The 21,413-nt window shown below is 30.5% G+C and overlaps 1 protein-coding gene and 1 non-coding gene across 2 annotated transcripts; both read left to right on the top strand.

The window, feature by feature from the left end:
* Positions 1-397: 397 nt before the first annotated feature.
* On the top strand, positions 398-4,291 carry RpL10Ab (ribosomal protein L10Ab). Its single transcript, XM_080153614.1, has 6 exons — positions 398-689; positions 1,000-1,057; positions 1,555-1,649; positions 2,045-2,273; positions 3,038-3,184; positions 4,038-4,291. The coding sequence occupies exons 1-6, from the start codon at positions 685-687 to the stop codon at positions 4,152-4,154; spliced, it is 651 nt and encodes a 216-aa protein (XP_080009740.1). The 5' UTR covers positions 398-684; the 3' UTR covers positions 4,155-4,291.
* Positions 4,292-17,607: 13,316 nt separating this feature from the next.
* On the top strand, positions 17,608-17,683 carry LOC145333044 (small nucleolar RNA U43). The gene has a single exon (XR_013884425.1). It is a non-coding gene; the product is annotated as a small nucleolar RNA U43 (small nucleolar RNA).
* Positions 17,684-21,413: the final 3,730 nt, after the last annotated feature.

Genomic DNA, 21,413 nt, shown 5'->3' with positions numbered 1-21,413 from the left:
GAAAATACGACGTAACACGCTAATTCGTTTTCTTTTCATGATCCCAATATTCTCCTGTACCGGTTCAGAATATAGTTACCGAGATCTTAAGCTTAAATGATGGTGCAGAATTCGCGCTTTCTATTTTTGGAACACTTTGTCTAGGGAGGAGGTCATATTCGACCCCCTCCTCCCCCTTAAAATAATGTTCCCCGGGGAAAGATCAACACACGACGAAAAAACTTTCTCCTTTAATTAGGGGGCAAAATGTTTTACTGAAATATGAGCAGAATAAAAAAAGTAAAACTATTCAATCTTAACTATTATTTTTGTATTTTAGCGAAAAAGCACATTAATTATCAATTTTAAACCAAATATTTATTAATCCCATTAATTCTTACTCCAAAATATCTGCTCAAAGAAATCCGCTTGAAACGACGACATTTACATCTTCTTAATCCCGGTATTTCAGGGATAAATTGAAAATTCCTTCAAAACTTTAAAAATTATTTTTGACAAAATAACGTGGAATTTAATTATAAGTTTAAAACAAAATTAATATTTGTAATATTGCTTTTTTCACAGGAATAGTTTATCCCTGTTTTATAAGTTCCAGTGTACACTTCAGTGTGCATGGTGTCTATGCATGAGGGAGTCGCTACATTAATCAATTTATTTCCGTCTGCTTGGGTGTAAACTACCATCATGAGGTGAATTTTATGAAGTTATTATGGAAATTATTGTTAATTTAATGATTTTACAAGTTTTCTGAAGCTAGTACGTTTCATATTATTACGATTTCTATAAATATTTAGAATTTATCTATTTTATTTTATCAACGTACTTAAATATACGAGTTAATGTTTATTACAATTCCTAAAAATTAATTTTGTGGATTGGTAGAGGTAATTTATCTAGCATATTTCTTTAGGCTTTCAAAATTATTTGTAATACAATTTCCGCTCCTCCCTATACTCTTTAACTATCTAATTTTATATTACAAATTTGTGTTTTTTACAGCAAAGTTAGTAGAGAAGCGCTGTATGAAGCGGTCAACAATATCCTCCAGGCTGCTAAGGTTTGGTTTCTTTACTTTTCTATTAGTTTCTTTTACTTTTCTATAAGATTCTTTTAATTTTTTTATCTGGAGAATGAAATTTATGTCCTGCATATTACATGTAATAGTTATCTTTTGCTGTGTGCCCTTATTAAGTCTTTACTAATCATGATTAAATTTCATATATTTTATTTATTTCGAACGATATTATATACACCCATCTTTTCTTGCTTTTTTATGTCTATTCGGAAATAGGCGTGGTTTTTGCTTTAAACAGAATTTATACAAGCTATAATTTAGCTAGTAGAATTGTTAAAGTACATAAAGCTATTTCAATTGACCCTAATCAATATCTGTACCTCCTGCAATTATCCCGAGTAATATTCGCTTTCTAATAAATTTTTCGGCTAGAACCCTGTTACACCCCTTCCCCCCCCCCCCCCCCCTCAAGTCATACCATGGATTTTATATCTTTTAGAGATCTCTCTTCCAAACTATCTAATTTCTTAATTGTTTAGGAGAAGCCACGTAAGTTCACTGAGACTATTGAACTCCAGGTTGGACTCAAGAACTACGATCCCCAGAAGGACAAGCGTTTCTCTGGCACCGTCAAGTATGTCTAAATAACCTCTTAAAGCTAGCTGGCCTCACAGTGGTTTATAAGAGGTAGCTGTCGCGCCACTGAGGGGTGGCCGGTAGCGGACTCCTACCCCAGAGTCTTAAAACTGCGGGGTAGGCTTATGCCGATAATTTTAATAGGATTGTTCCCTGGCTAAAGGGTAAATTTAATTATTTAATTTTTGGTAAATTCCAGATTTATCTTATTACAGTAGTCTCTAGCTATAAACATTTTATGTAAAAGTTTTTTAGTTAACGGGGATGGCTATACAGTGCATTTATATATTTTGGGAAATTAAATTTTTGTTTAACCCTTAACTTAAGCAGGGATAGAAATAATTGCAAATTAAAGTTCCTGAAAGAACATGGCAGTAAAAAAAATTCGTATAGGTTGAAGCACATCCCCAGACCCAAGTTCAAGATCTGTATCCTTGGTGACCAGGCTCACTGTGATGAAGCCAAGGCTGCTGGCCTCGAGCACATGTCCGCTGATGACTTGAAGAAGTTGAACAAGGACAAGAAGAAGGTGAAGAAGCTGGCCAAGTCTTATGACGCTTTCATGGCCTCTGATACTTTGATCAAGCAGATCCCTAGGCTTCTTGGTCCTGGATTGAACAAGGTAAAAATATTTGGTAAGACGACCGCCGATCACCGTCATTTTCCGCCGCCGCTGAAAAAATGTATGAAGTTTCTCGCCGAATTAGGCAATTTGGAATAGTTTGAAACCTTATTTTTTTTAAAAAAATTACTTAGTCCCCCCGCAGGGTTATTTGTAAGTGGAAATTTGTTTGAAAAAAATAACATTGCGGTACCGCCGCCGTTCTTTTGAAAGATACGGAATGTTTGGGTAATTAGGGACACAAAAAAGCAGTGTTTCGGAGCCAGGAGCAGCAACTTTTTTGGTGGATCCGGAGCCGTATTTTTCGTTAAAAACGGCTCTGAATTAGCTAAAAATGATCTTTAAAAAAATATTATAATTTGGCAACGGTCTATTTCCATATAATAAACTGAAAAACTGTTACTTAACAAATAGACACACATCCTTCTACTTTTATATAGCTTTAATCAAATAAAAGCAAAATATTTTATATTATTTCTTTTATTTTATCAAATTCAATAATGAAAAAAAATTGATATATAAATTTTAAGGTAGGAGCCGGAGCCGCATCAAAATTATACGGCTCAGACACCCTGCAAAAAAGATTTTACTCATAAATCTCTAAAACTAAGAGTAGCGCCCAAATAAAATTGCTGGTATGTCGTGTGAAGAATCTCCTAACTTTACCCCCCTCCCCCCCCCCCCCTTTACATAAAGCGTTTTCTTTTTTTTTAAGACTTAAAAAAGATAATAGTGAAATGCATTTACAGAACTTTTTTTTTTAGGCTGGTAAGTTCCCCACCCAGGTGACTCATTCTGATAACCTGGAGGAGAAGATGAATGACTTGAAGGCTACCATCAAGTTCCAGATGAAGAAGGTCTTGTGCCTTGCTGTTGCTGTCGGAAACGTCACCATGAATGATGAGGAATTGGTAAGAATAAAAATGTTCTGTATTTAATAAGTCTTTTTCTTAAATTTCTATAATTCGTTCTTGTGTACCTATATTCAGCAAAAGATTCTTTTACTTATTTTAGCTTTCCCCAAGGAGGGGTAAAAAATGTAAAATGTTTCTCTTCATTCTATCACTTTCTATCCCTACCACATATATTTATTCCCTTACCCTCTCCTTTATCAGGCTATCCCGTGCAGATTAAACACCCCTCTACTTAGTTAAGCAATTGAAAGAATAGAAGCGGGATTAAAACTTTTAATCTTGATGACATCTACGTATCTATTCAATACATTTGTTTTGTCCATCTGTCTATTAATTGGGGTGCTAGATCGATTCCTAGATTTTTACTTTTTGCAATTTTCTCAATTCCTGTTCAAGATGAATGGCTGGAATTTTCAGGGATTAAATAAATTCAAATTCTACATATTTCCATCAAGTTTTAATTAGATGCCTTTATTGGTTGGGGTGCTAGATCGATTCCTAGATTTTTAGGTTTTCTTTATTTTTTCGATCCCTATACAATATACAGCTGAAAATTTCAGGGATAGAATAAGTTTAAACTACATATTTCCATCAAGTTTTATTACGATACCCTAATTAGTTGGGGTGCTTGATCGATTTCTAGTTTTTTAAGTTTTTGTGATTTTCTCCTGTTCAAGGTAAACGGGTGGAATTTTAAAAGGTTTCGTGATTTTTATTATTGAAGTTTTTTATAGCATACTCTATACATCATTTTCCCCAGATGTCTATTCATAAATTTTAAGCTTCGCTACTTATGGATGTTGTCATCCTTGTTTTTAAAATAAAATGTAACCTAAATATAAACTTCTAGGTTGCTAATGTGCATCTTGCCATGAACTTCCTGGTTTCCTTGTTGAAGAAGCATTGGCAGAACGTCAAGTCCCTTCACCTCAAGTCCACCATGGGACCTGTCCAGCGTCTGTACTAATTCGCGCATTTTATATTAACATCAAGCGCATTTTTGTGCTTAAACGGCGAATTTGAACAAGCCGGCAGTGTTCATAAACTATTGAATTGTTATTTTTTAACAAGACGGGAGAAAAATAAATCTTTGCTCTGATATAACTATTATTTTATTGAAGGGCTGTTTTATTCATAAGTAGCGTAATGGATAAATTTTTAATAGGACCTTAAACTAGATTAACTTTTATTCAGATAATACATGTAGCGGGCTAAAATAACTATCCATTTAAATCTACCACATTCCCTCTCCTTTTACTTGCTGAACGAACAGAACAACAAAGGAGTTCAGCGTATTTTCCCCACTGCTAAAATATCCGCGTATACTTAAGATAGTGTCTAAAGAAACTAATTCAACCCTTTGTCTCCATATTATCTCGCGACTCCCTATCCTTTGTATCCCTGTTCCTTGTTCCACAATCTTCCTTTCCTCTCTGGTTGCAAACCTGTCAAAAAGACCTCATACTGACGAAGCTGCTCAATGGTTCCATCAACGCCTAACTCATCACTTCAAGAAGATCTATATTTGCTCTTCCAACTAAAGGTAAAATTAACTTTTCTCTTACTATTGTTTAATATAAATGTTATTTATTTCATAAGTCATTATGAATTAATGCACATATTTTTTAGATTTGAGGCAGACTTTCCATGATATTACTGCTAAAGCTAAAAATTATCAGGTATTACTAAATTATTCCCCCAAGTTCTTTAGTTAATAAAACTTTAATATGATGAACTGAATTTACAGTCTGTCAATCCCATGAATTAAAATGATTATAATTGTAACCTGAGATCCTCTAAAATATAGTAAACTAAACTTAAGTCAATCCTCAATAATTTAAATATCATATTCTAGGAATGAAAGTTATGTTCAAAGCGAGATTTGAGGTAGTTCTCCTTCAAAGGTATGATTGTTTTTATGCATCTAATATCTAGTTTTCTTAAAATATGTTTATAAATCTATCTCATCTTAATAAAGACTGCCTTTTGTGGGGATTAAACTGGAAAATATTAACCAGAGTAATTTCATTCTCTCAGTCATAATGAATCGTATGAAGTTGTCACGACTGATATAAAAATATTTCGCTTATTTTATAGATGTATTATTTTAGGTTAAGGAAAACTTACTGAAATTATTTGCAAGTACATCCTCTAACCCTCTTCGCATCAAGATGCTAGTAACCTAAACTAGGTACGTAATTATCTTTATTTCTTCTCAACATTAAAAACTGATGAAAGCGAAATCAAAGTTCTATATTGCTGAATCAATGATTACAATTGACTCTCTTACTGAGGAATAAACTCTTTATTATATAGTTTAGATACAATTTAAGATATTAATGATTATTGTTTTTGCAGTTCATACTTGCACCAAATTCTTTAGCTGACTGGCTGTTCTTGATAAATGAAAGGTAAAAGTTCTTTTGTCACTTAAATTAGTTTTTAAATGATGTTTATTATGTCGAACATTCATAGCAACAATGCTGAAATTTCAAGCCTGATTTTTGTTTCTTTATTTTTTTCATGTTTGCTAGTACTTCAGTTTTTAATGATTATTTTAATTTAGTGCTTGTTGGTTGAAATGAATGGACGCTGAAGGATGTTTTGGTTAGTGGGTAAGTATTTTATAGAAATTCTTCAAATCTTTCTATTTGTCTTAATGTAGACGTTGTCTATGTAGATTAAACTTCTGTTAACTAAATTTAATGATGAGTTGTCAGACGACACTTACTCAGCTCACTCTGATTCAAACTTGAGGATAAATCCCTAAACCTGAATAAAAACTTTAAATTTTGTTTATATTGTAATTAGAATAATGTTAATTTAAAATGCTATTTTAGTTAATTTTCTGAACAAATGGTCCTAAAGTTACACCGCTTGTTAAAGGTAAGTTTAAATAGCCTATTTTAAGTTCTTTCCTATTTTCTTGCAACTTTTTCAATCTAAGGACTTGTCCTTTTTTGTAGCTTATGATGATTTGTTGACCAGCGATTTTTATCGTATCTTTTGAGGTACGGAATGTTATAGAAAGTCACCACTGATATTATTTTAAATAATATTTTGCCATATTCATTAAATTGAATCTTAAACATTATTGTAATTTAGGATTAATAATTCGATGCTAAAGTTTTGGAGTCTGTTGAAACATATATAAGGTACTTAAAAAGTTTTAAAAATCATTTCAAAAGCCTTTAAATGACTATATAAATTAAGTATGTGTTGCATTCCCCCCCCCCCCCCTCATGAACGTTCTCATCTTGATGAAAATTAAAGATATTTTATTATGAATATATAATGTTTACTACCAGCTACTCCTGAATTTATAATATTTGTTTATTTCATAACTAACAATCGTACGTTTTCTCATGAACTTTTTTTTTTCTCAGGTTAAAATTCTGATCATTTCCAGTAGAGCAAAATTTGAGGTAAATAATTGTCTGAAAATATTAAGTAAGGGGTGTATACTCTGCTGATGGGAAAGCAAGAAAAATATATAGACTGCACTAAAATGAGGGAAACTAGTTGTAGAAAAAACTGAGCACAAAAATATTTTGCAGTGGGGAAAAAAATGTCTTCTGCAGATTAAACATACACCCCTGAATAAAGTTTAAATGATGATAAACAGATTCCCCCTTCTGAATCTTTGCTTTGTTGATTATCTCTTTAATCTGACCTTTTTCCTTAAAAAAGAAGTAACAATTTCACTTTCTTGAAGTTTATTTCATTTAATATTTAGATTTATCTGGTTATTTCTGAAATCTACCTCAGTACTTGCCTCTTGATATATCACCACGAGAATTTTGTGTAGGTAATATATTTCTCGTATTCATTCGAATCCGGTAGAAAAGAACCGGTTTTCATCCATACGAAAAAACTATGTTTAGCATTGTATTATATCCAGCTTTCTACGAACATAAAAATGTACAATCACAAGATTAAAACCAGTTGTTTTAGCCTACAAAATTTGATTTTTCATGCCATTAGTACACGATTATGACATGTTTGCATTAAAAACTTTCCCCTTTAATTAGTAATAAAGTTTGAATGATGAAAACCAATGGATTTCCCCTCTAAATCTTTGCTGTGTTGATTATCTTCAATCTGATGCATTATGTCAACATTAAAAAAAAACAATTTAAATTTTTTTATAAAGTAATTTTAAATCTCATTTATTTTAAACTATTTTTAAAAGGTATATCAAAAATATACTCTGACACCTGTAGAATCGAACTGCAGAGCTAAAAATGAGAATAATAGCCCACATCGATTTTTATTATGATTTTAAAGTTTATTTTTTACTATGGATTAAGTAAATTTTACCGAATCGTGAACTGTCTTTTGTTTTTGGATAAATTTCTTGCTTCAAAGCATTTTTCTTCATAGTATGATAAAAAGATAATGATAGTAAAAAAATGGCTCTTTTGATTTTATATTTATAATTATTCATTGAAAGTGAAAGATGTAGGATATATCTTTGAATTAACATAAAAACTATGAGGATTCAGCATTAACCAATGACAAAGCTAGAAATCTTTAAATTTTAAATATAGTGTTTTCACAAAGTGACATATTTCCAATATAATAGAATAACTTTTATTTAATTAAAATGAAAAGAATGAAAACTATAAACATTAAAGATACATACTTTTTAAAAATATTTTAAAAATTAAGTTTGAATAATCTTTTTTTATTTCATATTTGTATATGTGACAAAAATAAATTTGTTGTATAGCATAAACATTTGTTGTCATCTTAGATTGTTTAACCCTTAATTTTTTTTATGTTTTAATGTATAATAGACATGAAACATTTTTATGTTAATTCATTGATATATTATAAAGAATTAATTTTTAATTAGTTTTGATTGATAAAATCAAAAGACCTAACTTTACTGTATACTAGCATACAATTTTTATGAAGCAAGACGCTCTAAAAGCTGAGTATTTTACCCACAAAGGAAAGAAACATCATGATTCAGTAAAATAATTGAATCCATAGTAAAAAATAAACTTTAAAATCCTAATAAAAATCGACGTGGGCAATTGTTCTCATTTTTGGCTTTGCAGTATGATTCTACAGGTGTCAGAGTATGTTTTTTATATACCTTTCAAAAATAGTTTAAAAACAGTTTAAGATAAAAAAGATTTTTTTTAATTCGAATTTTACGGAAAATTATTATAACAGTGCTCTTTCCATTGTTATTCTAACGTTCAATATACTATACACTTCGTTATTGAGTGTTAGCATTAATTCTATTCTTAATTTATTTATGATGAATTATTTATCACAGACCTGTTCCTATAATTTATGAAGGATAATTGATATCTGAAAATTAAATTTATTATCTTTCATTTACTTGCTATAATATCTATTTAATCTGATTATTTTTATTGCAGGCATATTTGACAGTCTTCACAACTTTGATTTGAACAGATTATAGGTAATGATTATCAATTGCCTAGATGATAATTCAGAGGCAAAAAATGTTATCTTAACATTTTCATTCCCCTCTCAGCTTTTCCCTCATTAAGGATCTCTTGCAGAATATACACACCTGAATATCTAAATGATGGAAAACAATTCTGAGAATAATGTCAATGTAGACTCAAATCTAACACCAACCATTTGACTGATGGACAAAAAAAATTAATAATGTTTTAAATTCCTTATGAATATTTGAAATTCTTTTTTTTCAGGATAAATTGTTTGATGGATTACTTTAAGATTATGACATGAACATAAAAATGTAAGATTATAATTCGAAACTAACTTTGCATTATTATGAATAAATCTATAAAAAAATATTCGTTTTTATTTTTATGATGTTTCAGATGTATTTGAATATGTTATTCAAGTAACGTAAAGATTTTTGCATTCAATGCAGATAATCTTATATATACTTGAAAGATTATCAAGCAGGAGAAAGTTTTACTTATTAAAATGTCTGTTCAGTTTGAATTTTCATTAAACAAGTCTCCTAGAAAGAAAATTATAAGCTTATTTTTGTCAGAAACTTAAGATGATAGTAACTGAGCATTTTTATAATATACTCTTAAACTGAATTATTTTTTAATGTTTTGACTTATCTGCGTTGTATTGAGAGTACTGTAGCGTGAAAATGCTAGCTTTTAGGATTTCCAGCCAATCCGAAGTCAAAGAGTCCGCGCATCTGTATTACATAAACTAGTTAAATTTTTTTTCTCCTATTAGTTTACGCCTTTAAATGCAATTGAAACCTAATTTCTTGAATGACATTTTGACCAGAATTAGGTCTTTTTATCGTACGAATGTTATCTGTTACTGGAATTTTTTTCTGACAAGGGTTTTAATTTTGGTCCCTGACGAAGTAATTTAATTATGAGCAATGATAATATTTCTAAAATTTCTTAGTACTAATAAAATTTTGAAATGTTCAACTTTGTTTTGTCATTAAAGCTGGAGGATCCTAATCTTTGGTATTGGGTTATACATATTGATGTAGCAGAATGGGTGAGAGAATGAAGAAATGGAGGTTGTAGGCTGTGCCAAAAATTGTTTGTCAGAATCATATTTTCTTTTTTTTTTGTTAACAATCGATATTGTCTGGGGGTTGATGTTTCAACCTTCCCTAGGGAGATTGTGTCTTGATTGCAAATAAATTTCCATCCAACATGTTAATATGGAGTTGTAGGAGGGGGTGGGTATGATACTTCTTATAACTAAAAGTCAAAAGGACTCTACTTAAACTGTATTACTGCACTGAAATGTTGTTTCTTGTCAAAATAGACTATTTAAATTTATTTGAGATCTATAATTTTCATTAAAAAAATTATTTCAAAATGTTTCATTTGGCAAGGAAGGTTTTTATATTACGGCGGTAAGCAGCAGTTTTCGGTGCTAGCAGTGGTGTCGCGGCCCAGAATAATCATTTTCTCTGGATGTTAAATCTGTAGCTGACTGAATTATTTCTAGTATTCTGACGGGAGAGTCGTTGGTCACAAAGAAACTGGCTGTAAACCAACACCAAATCCAGATAAATCCTGTAAGGTATGTCTTCTCTATAGTTATTAAACCATGGGGATATTCCTTTCCAACCTACTAGTGGATTCGCTCCAAGCATCTAGGGGCTTTGAATTCTAAGATTTTCTACAACAGCTTAAAACCATCTCAAAATTAAATCTAAAAATAAAACAGTCTAAAATCTTCCTTAGACCAGTGTGAAGTTGAATTAAATTGAAAAGCCCAATTGGTTTAAACTTACTTCTATTATAAAAGGAATTATGTTTTTGTATGATGAGAAACGACCATTTATCTTATGATCACTATGATTAAGAATATGTCATGCACCACACTGATCATTTATTCAGTAATTATTTTCTTTAATATCTTTGTTCCTTTCAAATATAAGTAATATTTTTAGGATGACTCCATTATATGAAATTAGCCCTCCTATTGCAGGTAATCTTAACGTTATTGACTTAATTATCATTTTTATTGATGATGAACAAAACAAGTTATTATGATTATCAGTGATATTATTATTGTAGCACGTTCTGAAGTTAAAAGGGTAAAGTTACAATAAAATATTAGAAATTTAATTTTTAAAACTTCTTTTTTATTTTAGGAATTACATTCTGATGTTTATAATATTCAATGTTTTTCCTAAGGTAACCGCATTTTAAAATTTTTACCAAATTGTTTCATAAATTATGTGATGATAACCTGTGTCCAGAATATATGCATTGATGGCAAATCTTTACGGATCGATAGGCCTGATACCAACACAATTTCATTAAAATTGAGACTGGTTTATACTTTTTCAGTACAAATTTTTCTGTTGTAGGTTCGGCCAAAATGACTAGTCTATCATGATAACTGGATTAATCAAATACAGGTGCTTTTTGATTTATTTATGTAGCTACTAACTAACTAGGGTGTGTCTGTATACTAGTCACTTAATCTTTATTACAGGATACTTAAACTGAAATAACTTCAATAAATGACAAAACATGCATTTAATCTTCGGAAAAGAGAATAATATATTCTCGATTTTTTTGAAACATTTGGTATTACATGTATGTTAAATTTTCAAAAACATTATGATGATACTTGATAGGGACAACAGAATCAATAATGTTGATAACTGATGGTAGAACTGAAAGCTACTTAATTTAAGTTGATTAATTTTTATTGGATTTGTTTTATCAAAGGTTTTTTTTATAGGTTTCTTTACCATACTTGTCTTATCTAATCCAAGTTCTGTGTAAAGGTAAAATATATTTTTATGACTTAAAAAATTAAATGTACTTAATTATGATGATTTGATTTTTACAGTCTGTCAATCCCATGAATCAAAATGATTATAGTTGTAACCTGATGAAAACCGTAATTTATATGTTATAATTTATGTAATGATATGTTGTAAAATTATATAATTTTGTAGGATTGAAAGTGTACTCTAGATTGTTTAAACCTAATTTAAAAAGGTAAAAATTATTTTTAATGCTATTCAAACTTCCCCTTTCTATGATGATTTGATTTTACAGTCTGTCAATCCCATGAATCTAAATGATTATAATCGTAACCTGACATAATAACATCATCTTAATTTAAATTTATGTAACTGGCTTTATTATAAAATTATAATATTTTAGGGTTAAAAGTTGACTCTAATGTTGTGAACATTTTCCATATAATAAAAGGTAATAAGATTTTTTTTATGTGTTAATAGAATTGTCCAAATGATGTCTTAATGTCGAACATTCTGAGAAAAATAATGTGGAAATTTTCAAGCCTGATCTAAATTCAAATTAACCTCTAGTTAATGTTTTGAAGCTTAATTTTTAAGTTCCTTTAATTCTAGACCTTAAATCTGAAACAGAATGCATAGAGAAGATTAGATTGTATCTTGTGTTAAGGTATGTTTCAAGTTAGATACTAGAGCATGATTTATTCAGCATGATTTTATGATTTATTTAGGGGTGTGTATTATGACCCTTCTAAAGGGGGGAAAAATATGGTCCTTGTGCAGAATACAAACCCCTGGATTTATTTGAATTTATTTAAGATTTACCTACTTAAACTAATATTTGCTTTCAAAGCATGGCTTTAAATTACTTTAAGTAATCACTTAAAAAATCATAGCTTTCATTATTTTAGATTAATAGGATTAATCAGTTGATTTTAAGTTGTAGCAGTTTTGCCAGTTGTCCAGTTAATAAATACAGGCACAATTCTTCCATGTAATCTGCTTATATTATCTTACTCTACTAATTAGCCAATATAGATATTAATCTATATTGGTCAGTCGTTCTGTTACATCAAATTTTCAAGAATCTTTAGTTGCTAGGGTTTTTTGCAATATTTATTTTTAACATTCATACTATGTATAGGTATGGTTTCTGCCGTTTAACATCAGAGTGGTTTTTTTCATATTCATAAAGATAGGTAGATAAATTTATATTTTTTATTTCAATCTTTAAACAATTCTGATGAGACTTCTACATCACGACGGTCTTCTTAGTCCATATATGCTGTTAATTGGTGTTCTGATATATTCATTGAACATACAATTATGCCTTTAACTTCATTTGTATATCTAGACCTATTTTTCAGGCATCTTCTCTCCCTATGAAACCTAAGCAGATTAATTCTTCAAAGGTAAACTAATACATTTTTATTTCAAGTAAATTAGACTGGAAGTTGGATTTGTGCAAGGCTAGTTTTCTAACCTGCTAACCTGCCAACCTACTTAGTACTTAACCTACTCCAAGTTGACGGAAATCATAGTTAAACTTCCCCTACCACATTGTCTTAGATTATAACAGGGTTTAGACCTAGAGATACATGACCCCTGTGGGGGGGATTGTGTTGCTAGTTGACTTAACATTTATCCTGTATGAGTGTATGTTCTTGTTCTTATCTAGAGTAACTCTGTGGCTGTGACTGGAAAGATAGTACCTCTGGTGCTACAACCACCACATTTTAAATTAAAAGTCTTAAAAAATTGAGTGGATTTCTTATTTTTTTTTGGGGGGGGGGCTGGGGGTATTATTTTAACTCCCAAGAAAATGGCTTAAAACCACCACAGTACCAGTAGATATATTCCCTGAGAAGCGGAATCCAACCGGTTTAGTGGTTACTGAGATCTTTAGGGACAGACAGACGGACAGACATCAAGCTACATTGTATTATAGATAATATATTCTTTTATTTATTTACTATTTACAAATGATGATTAATCCCTTGACTGTCCGAAAGCTTTAATGAGGACAAGTTCGCATCTGATAATTTTTTAATATTTTAAGATTTACTTCATTTAATAACTCGTGAACTTAATAGAATTTATTTAGATTTTGAGGTTTCATGATTGATTAGTCTTGGAATACACTACATGAACATGCTAAAGGTACCAAAGAGTATCTAAAAATTGTTCTTGTATTAATTGTGATGAAAAATGTAATGGAATTACCGTCTGATAATTATGAAGCATAAACTTTGCTGCCTTCCTTCTGATAATAATAATTTATATAAGAATCCTTTTTAAATATTGAAGTTTACCTAATGTTTATTTTTTTTTAGGGTTGTAAGTAAAATCTAAACTTTCTACCTTGCACAAAGTTAAAGGTAATTGTTCATATATAATTGTATTTATGATATAATGATGTAAAACCCAGAACCTACATTATAATCTGATAATTATGAAGCACACTGCTGACTTCCTTCTGATAATTTTAGTATGTAATAGATAATTTTAAATTTATTTCTAGATTATAATAAGTTTTTTTTTATAGATCAAACCGCTCCTACTAAAAGAAATGATTGAAAATCTAGCCAAAAGGTAATATTTAGTTTAGAGTAAGAAGAAAACTGGGTAATTCATAAAATAAAGTTATATGAATTTGTTACTAGTTCCTAACTCTAAAATCTGATGAATTATAGTATGTCTGAAATTCATGTTGAAATACATTAAGCAGAATCAACCAACTGAAATTTTTTTTGTAAAATATTTTTTTATTTATCTGCTTTCATTGCTGTAACTGTTATTTGTTTCAGAACTATTTGTAAGTCAAGTCTGGATTTTATCTTGGTTTTATTTCAAAGAGGTATTTTTCTTTATTCATGTTTAGCATAGATTTTCTCCCTTTATTAAAAAATCGAATCTTTTGTAGTTTTCAAAAGAAATATAATTAACAATATATTCTTGAAATATTTGGTGTATATATGTTTTAACCATCTTTCGGCTGATCACTATTGATGACAGTTTCATTTATGCTGACTTTGTAATTAAGAAATAAAATCTGTTTATGATTCTTATGAACTAATAATTGTTATTTTAGGTTTTTCTGAGTTTGCTGGTTGTTCTTGTTATTGCGTGAAAGGTATTAGTTCTTTTTGTTTAAATTAGTTTTTTTTGCTTTAAGTCATGTGAAATAATACAGAAAAATCATTTTTTATATTTCTAGTACCAGCAACTACCGGCTAGAACCGATTGAAAACGTTTTAGAGCTGGAAAGAGTATTATGTGGATAGGTTTCGTGATGGATTTACCTTCAAAATAGCTTGAAAATGGCTAATGGGCTGAGCCGTTAGCTGTTACTTTTCCAACTTTTTGTTCGATTTAGGGAAAATAGACCTACCAAGGATTACTCATGCAAAATTTCAGATCGAAATTCGAATTCTAAGTGCCATTTATACATTGATTACGAGATGGTTGCATTACCCCCCCCCCCCCCCTCCCCTTGATATTAAAGCCTTTTTCGAAGCTCAATTCTCCCCTTTATGGACGATTGAGTCAAAGAAAGGCAAGATAGAATTCCCTTCTTCACGGTCTCTGGACAAGTATTAATTATATTGTACTAGAATTACCCATGAAGTGTACATGAACATATATTTACTTATTTATCATGAAGCTTATCTTTATCTAGACCTACCTAGCTAAACCTTCGTGTTATGTAGAGTTAAAGTAGAAGAAGATAAACTTGTTTCTGGGTGTGATTAATTCATACACATTTTAGGATCGGATTAATAGTTATTTCTTGCATCGTATTATAAATAGCTTTCCGCGGATATAGAATGTACAATTATGATAATGATTGTACATTTTTATATTCGTAGAAAGTTAGCTGGATATAATAAGATGCTAGACATAGTTTTTTTGTATGGATAAGAACCGGTTCCTATCCACCGGTTTCGAATGAATACGAGAATAGTTATTTCTCGCATCGTAATATAAACTGCTTTCCGCGGATATAGAAAGTACAATTATGAGATTAAAACTAGTTTTTTTTTAGCCCCGAGGTGCCAAAGGCACCGGCTAAAAAACTGGTTTTAATCTTATGATTTTACATTTCTATATTCGTAGTAAGCTGGATATAAAACGATGCTAGACAGTTTTTACGTATGGATGAGAACCGGTCCCTATCCATTGGATTCGAATGAATACGAGAAATATTTTTATTAATTTTTGCTGTGAAAAATTGTTCATAGTGTTACGGATTTTCATCTAATTAAATATTCGTGTCAAATCTGAACATAAATAAAATTAAATGTTTCACTTGCCCTGTTACACTTAGCTAGGGCATATTAAGACCTTTGAACAAATGCCATCTGTTGCAAGTTGAAACCTGCAATATAATCCAATTTTTATGAATCCTTTTTATGTGTGAAATCAAAATAATATTTTAGATTTTGAGTCAGGACTGTAAATTGAAACTGTGAAAGAAAAGGTATGAATTAAGGGGGGGGGAAGTTTTGACACATTTGCGTAAACAGTGAGTATAGGCTTTATCTTTGGACTGAGAGGATAGGTTATTAGGGATAAAATCATTCTTATATGATGAATTTCCCCCAGATTTAAGATTTTTTGGATAGGCCTCCAGGTTCCGGAGCTCCAGGCCTCCAGGTCCTCTCTGTACAGGTAAAAATCAAAAAAAAAAATAATTTTTTTTTTGAAGAGTTAGAAGTCAACCTATGAAACAAAATATGCATATTTTTTAATTTTATTCACATATTTGAAGAAAAAAATGCATATTTTGTTTCATAAGTTGACTTCTAACTCTTGAAAAAAAAAATTTTTATTTTTTTATTTTTACCTGTACAGAGAGGACCTGGAGGCCTGGAGCTCCGGAACCTGGAGGCCTATCCAAAAAATCTTAAATCTGGGGGAAATTCATCATATAAGAATGATTTTATCCCTAATAACCTATCCTCTCAGTCCAAAGATAAAGCCTATACTATCAGATCCGGATCCGAAACCCTGGTTTTAATCTTTAAATAGTGTTAATATCAACATTACCCTTGAATCATGATGATAAACCCATCTACCGAAAACTGCCTAGTTAGTTAACTGAGAACGTTCTGTTCAATGTTATCTGCCTAGTGAGGACAATCCGAGGCATTTGCCTGATATTGATTTATATTTTTTTTTTTATAAAGCTAAAGTTTTACAGATTTTCATTACTCGTTTTTTCTAGGATTGCTAGTTTTGTTTTCACCAAATTGTGGCAGACTAAAATGTCAGGTAGACTTTATTTAACTTCCTTTTTAATTCTTAAATAATTCCATGTTAGTCCACAAGAATGTGCAATATTTTTTGCAAATGTGCAGAAAAATCTCCTATTCCAAAGTTTATTTTCCATGTTTGGGCATGGTGTTTATTTCTTTATCTTTCAAAACTAAGCAAATAATGGTAGACAATAATCTTTGTGTTAATCCCAGGATGGATTATGATTCTGAATATTGCCTATCTAAAAGCAAGGTGTTCAGTTTTATAACTAACTATTCAACCTGTTTATAAGATGGAAGATAAAATTGAGAATTAGGAAGCATAGCTATAATTTATTGCAGATTATGTGCCGAAAAATCTTCCCACATTTAAAAATAACTTTATGTTTATCCATTATTTGGGCATGGTGTTAAGCTCTATACCTGGCTTTTCAGCCTAATCAAATGATGGTATATTAAACCTTGCTCTCCTTTGAGGAAATATCATACCTGTATGTCCTCTTCCATAGCATAGGAACAAGTTTATCTGAAATATTTCTAGGTATTTATTTTAAAGTTCAATGCCAGAAACTTACTGTTCATTTTTTTAGGCTCTTTCTACGAATCTGCGTCTGCTTCTTAGCTTGCTAAGGTATTGTTTTTTCTTAATGTAGATGTCTGATATAATATGATGAAACACTTTAAAAATTTTCGTAGTTTCCACTGATGCACATTTTTGTGCAGTGAAGTCTTCCTTAGATGTCTGATTAAATTGAATAAAACAACTGAATTTTTTTTTCTTCAAAACTAATATAATTGATTATTCTAGGTTCGTTTGAAGGATGAGTTTGTTATGGAAATTTAGATGTTTCTTTGAATAGGTAGGTTTAAATATTTAAAAAATTGTTCCCTACAGCAACAATTAACTGTTAAAATGCTGTAAGTATGTTGTTAATATGATGATTTCCTAATATTTATGGTTAGAACTGGAGTGTTACGATGAAGCCAGTAGAACTAGGGCGAACTGATATATATATTTAACATTTCTTTAATTATTTGCTTTGCTAGTATTTATTTGGTAATTTTTCAGGATAGATACTGGACATTTTGGTTTCTCCACTTGTTTCCATCGATACGAGTCATGGCGAAAATCATAAGGTAATTTTTCCTTTTTCTTATGTAAATATCCCATAATTTTAATTGATGAAACAAATCTATTGCTTGATAAATCATGGAAAGTACAATAAAGCTCAACAGGACTGAAAAAGTCATTTTAATTTTGCACAATCTTTTATAATTACTACCTATTTATTTTTTTTAATTCAGGATTATTCCTCACCAATGGATAAAATTCAAAGGATGTCTCTGAAGGTAGGTTTTACTTCAAAGGGTGAACTAAAGAAAATAAAGTTTTCTTAATTTTGTTAAATGCATTACAAATTAAGCAGATTTTACTCTTTATTTTTTTCCACCCCCCTACATATTTTTCATTTTTTCGCCCACTTAAGTAGGGTATCCCATGAGAATATACACCCTTGAGTCTTCGTCCCTTTATAATTCAAAAACGTTTTATATGATGAAAAAATTAATTTATGAAATTAATGATTATATTTAAATGGTTTACCTCACTGAACTAACTTAAATGAACTTATCTTTCTATGTCCTAATTACCAGAAAGCTAACAATCATGATTTGCTTAGGAATGAAAACTTAAAGATGCTAAACAAAGAACAAGTTCTGTGAAGGTAGAAACAGCTTTTTAAAATTTATATTAAACTAATTCTCAGGGGTGTATATTCTACATGGGATCCCCTGCTCAGGGGGGGGGGGGAATAAAATATAAGTGGTTGGAGGGGAAATAATGTAAAAATTAAGAAAATTGAAAACATTTTTTCCATTTCCCCCCTCCCCCTCTCCTTGGTGAAAAACCAAAAAAATGTGTGGTAGGAGGGATAAAATAAATAAAATATAAAAATATAGAGTTCTTTAAATATTTTTCCATTTCCCCCCTTCTTGGTGAGGAACTAGGGTGGAAAAAAATAAAAAATTTTGTAGCAGGGGGAAAAAATAAATCTTGTGCAGAATACACACCCCTGCCAATTCTTTATAAGATTTTTATCAGACACTATTATTTTCTGAGTTAATGATTAAGATTTTGTCATGCATCACACAGAACAGTTTTTAATTTAATAGTTGATTTTCCTATTGTCTATTGTCTAATTTGTGTAAATTTCAGGAGATTTCATGATGTGTTAAGTGTAATATGTTGGTAGTCTTAATTATTTAGAAAAAAGTGAATAATTTAATGCTTTTTGAGAAACTTCCAAATTCCTTCAGAAGAATTGCTTATTTTTATACCCTGGCTTTAGAAATTTTTGGTACATAAAATTAAAGTACGCTCGTGCCTCTATTCATTTTTAATTAGATTGAAAGGTTTAAATGCTTTGATACATAAAGTTAAAGAAAGTTTTATTTAAATAATAAATGATTAAAATTCTTAAGTTCTTTGGGTTTTATCTCATGGTTTAGTCAGCGGGCCAGGACTATTCTTTTCACGCGTTACAACCATGGTAGACAATCTGGTTGAAATACACCAGGGCTAGCTCTGTGTGGCCGTTCTGGTCCGCTAGGCAATACAGCTCCGGTTCAATCCCCGGCCCGAGAGTTTGGGTTGGAACCTTAGTTTCTGATTCTTTAGTAGCGCCGGATACATTTTTGTTTTCTTCGTGTAAATACTTTGATAGCGTGGAATAACTTTATTTATCAGGCTTCTTTTTTTTTGGATGAATAATGGTGCATTACTTCTAAAATCGGACTGAGAAAATTCATGAAAGGTAACTGTTTAATAAAGAGGACTATCCACGAACAAGAGCACGTGATTCTAAGTACCTTCCAGCATTGATCCTGAGTATTTTCTTTCAGAATATAATAGGTCACTATCAATAATTGATATATTGACGAGAAAATTTATGTTTCACCACTTCAAGTTGAAGAAAAGTAAAAAAATGTCCACCATTTTTCGTTAAAATTCTATCAAACGTTTTGTTGAGTTCGGGGTGTCTTTAATTGTCCATGTTGTCAAATAATAAAAATTTTAAAAAGTCAAAAGCACATTTACTATATCTTATATGTTATGTTTGAATTAATGCTAATATGGATTAATTTACAATCTATATAACACGAGTATTCGCATATATATTATCAAGTATCCATTTTATTAAAAGAATTAGCTTCATAAATGTTTTCAAAATCAATTAAAATACCTAAAAAAACATTGTGAAACATAAATTTTCTCGTCAATATATTATTAATATATGGTGACCTATTATATTCTGAAAGAAAATACTTAGGATCAATGCTGGAAGGTTCTTAGAATCATGTGCTCTCGTTCGTGGATAGTCCTCTTTGAGCAAATTAAGACAAACTTCAGACTAAGGGGGGGGGGGGTGGTTGTATACTCAGTTTCAAATTTTGCCCTGGCCTTTTGGGCTTGTTTTTAAGTTATCAACTTAATTTTTTTTGTAAACTCTCTTATAGAAGGTAATTAAAAAAAATTAAGTACCTCTGGTGCTGCAACCACCACATTTTAAAATAACAGCCTTAAAAAAATTCTAGTGTATTTCTTGTTTTTTTTTGGGGGGGGGGGACTGGGGGGGGGGTGTTATGTTAACTCCCAAGAAAATGGCTTAAAACCACCACAGTACCAGTAGATATTCCCTGAAAAGCAGAATCCAACCTTTTTAGTGGTTTCTGAGATCTTTAGGGACAGACAGACATACGGACAGACTTCAAGCTACATTGTATTATAGAAAATATATTCTATTTATTTACAAATGATGATTAATCCCTTGACTGTCCGAAAGCTTTAATGAGGACAAGTTCGCATCTGATAATATTGAATTAAATTAAAATTTCATTAAATTTATTATTTGTCAATGATAGATTATTTATTTAGATTTGGAGGATTTTATGATAGATTGATTTGAGTCTCCAAATACACTACATTAAACTGCTAAAGGTACCAATGAGTTTTTAATAATTGTTTTTATATTTATTATGATGAATATTGTAATGGAATTACCGTCTGATAATTATGAAGCATAAACTTTGCTGCCTTCCTTCTGATCATAATAATTTTATAAATATCCTTTTTAAATATCAAAGTTTACCTAATGATTTTATTTTTTAGGGTTTTAAGTAAAATCTAAACTTTCTACCTTCAAAGTTAAAGGTATGTGTTCATATATAAGGGGGGGGGGGGGAAGTTTGTACACTTATAGGAAATGAAATTCAGTATCAAAGTTTGGGAGGGACGTGTGAGCTTGTTTTTAAAGTTATCAACCTAATTCTTTTTGTAAAATCTCTTATATGACTGGATGTACACGGAAAACTTTATAAATTGAATTTTGGTACTTTCCTTCAAGAGGCTAGTAGAGCAAAAGACCCCCCAAAACACTAAAAATATGAGTTCTGAGCTTATTTTTAGAGATATCAACCTAATTTTTTAAATGAAAACTTTTTAAAAATAACTGAACTTAGTAACCATCACACATTTCATTTTGGGACTTTCCTTCTAGGGGCTTGTGGAGCAAGAGACCCCCCAAAACTAAGAGAAGGAGTTCTGAGCTTATTTTTGAAGATATCAACCTGATTTTTTTCAAAGAAAACTTTTAAAAAATAACTGAACTAAGTAACTAATACACATTTCATTTTGGGACTTTCCTTCTAGGGGCTTGTGGAGCAAGAGACCCCCCAAAACTAA

This window comes from Acartia tonsa, chromosome 1 (assembly GCF_053477335.1).
Source record: "Acartia tonsa isolate MP-2025a chromosome 1, ASM5347733v1, whole genome shotgun sequence".
Taxonomy (NCBI): domain Eukaryota; kingdom Metazoa; phylum Arthropoda; class Copepoda; order Calanoida; family Acartiidae; genus Acartia; species Acartia tonsa.
This window is presented reverse-complemented; position numbering and strand designations above follow the sequence as displayed.

Coding starts and splice junctions, on each gene's coding strand:
- RpL10Ab (XM_080153614.1), top strand. Junction 1,058..1,554: donor ATATCCTCCAGGCTGCTAAG/GTTTGGTTTCTT, acceptor TTAATTGTTTAG/GAGAAGCCACGTAAGTTCAC. Junction 3,185..4,037: donor CCATGAATGATGAGGAATTG/GTAAGAATAAAA, acceptor ATAAACTTCTAG/GTTGCTAATGTGCATCTTGC.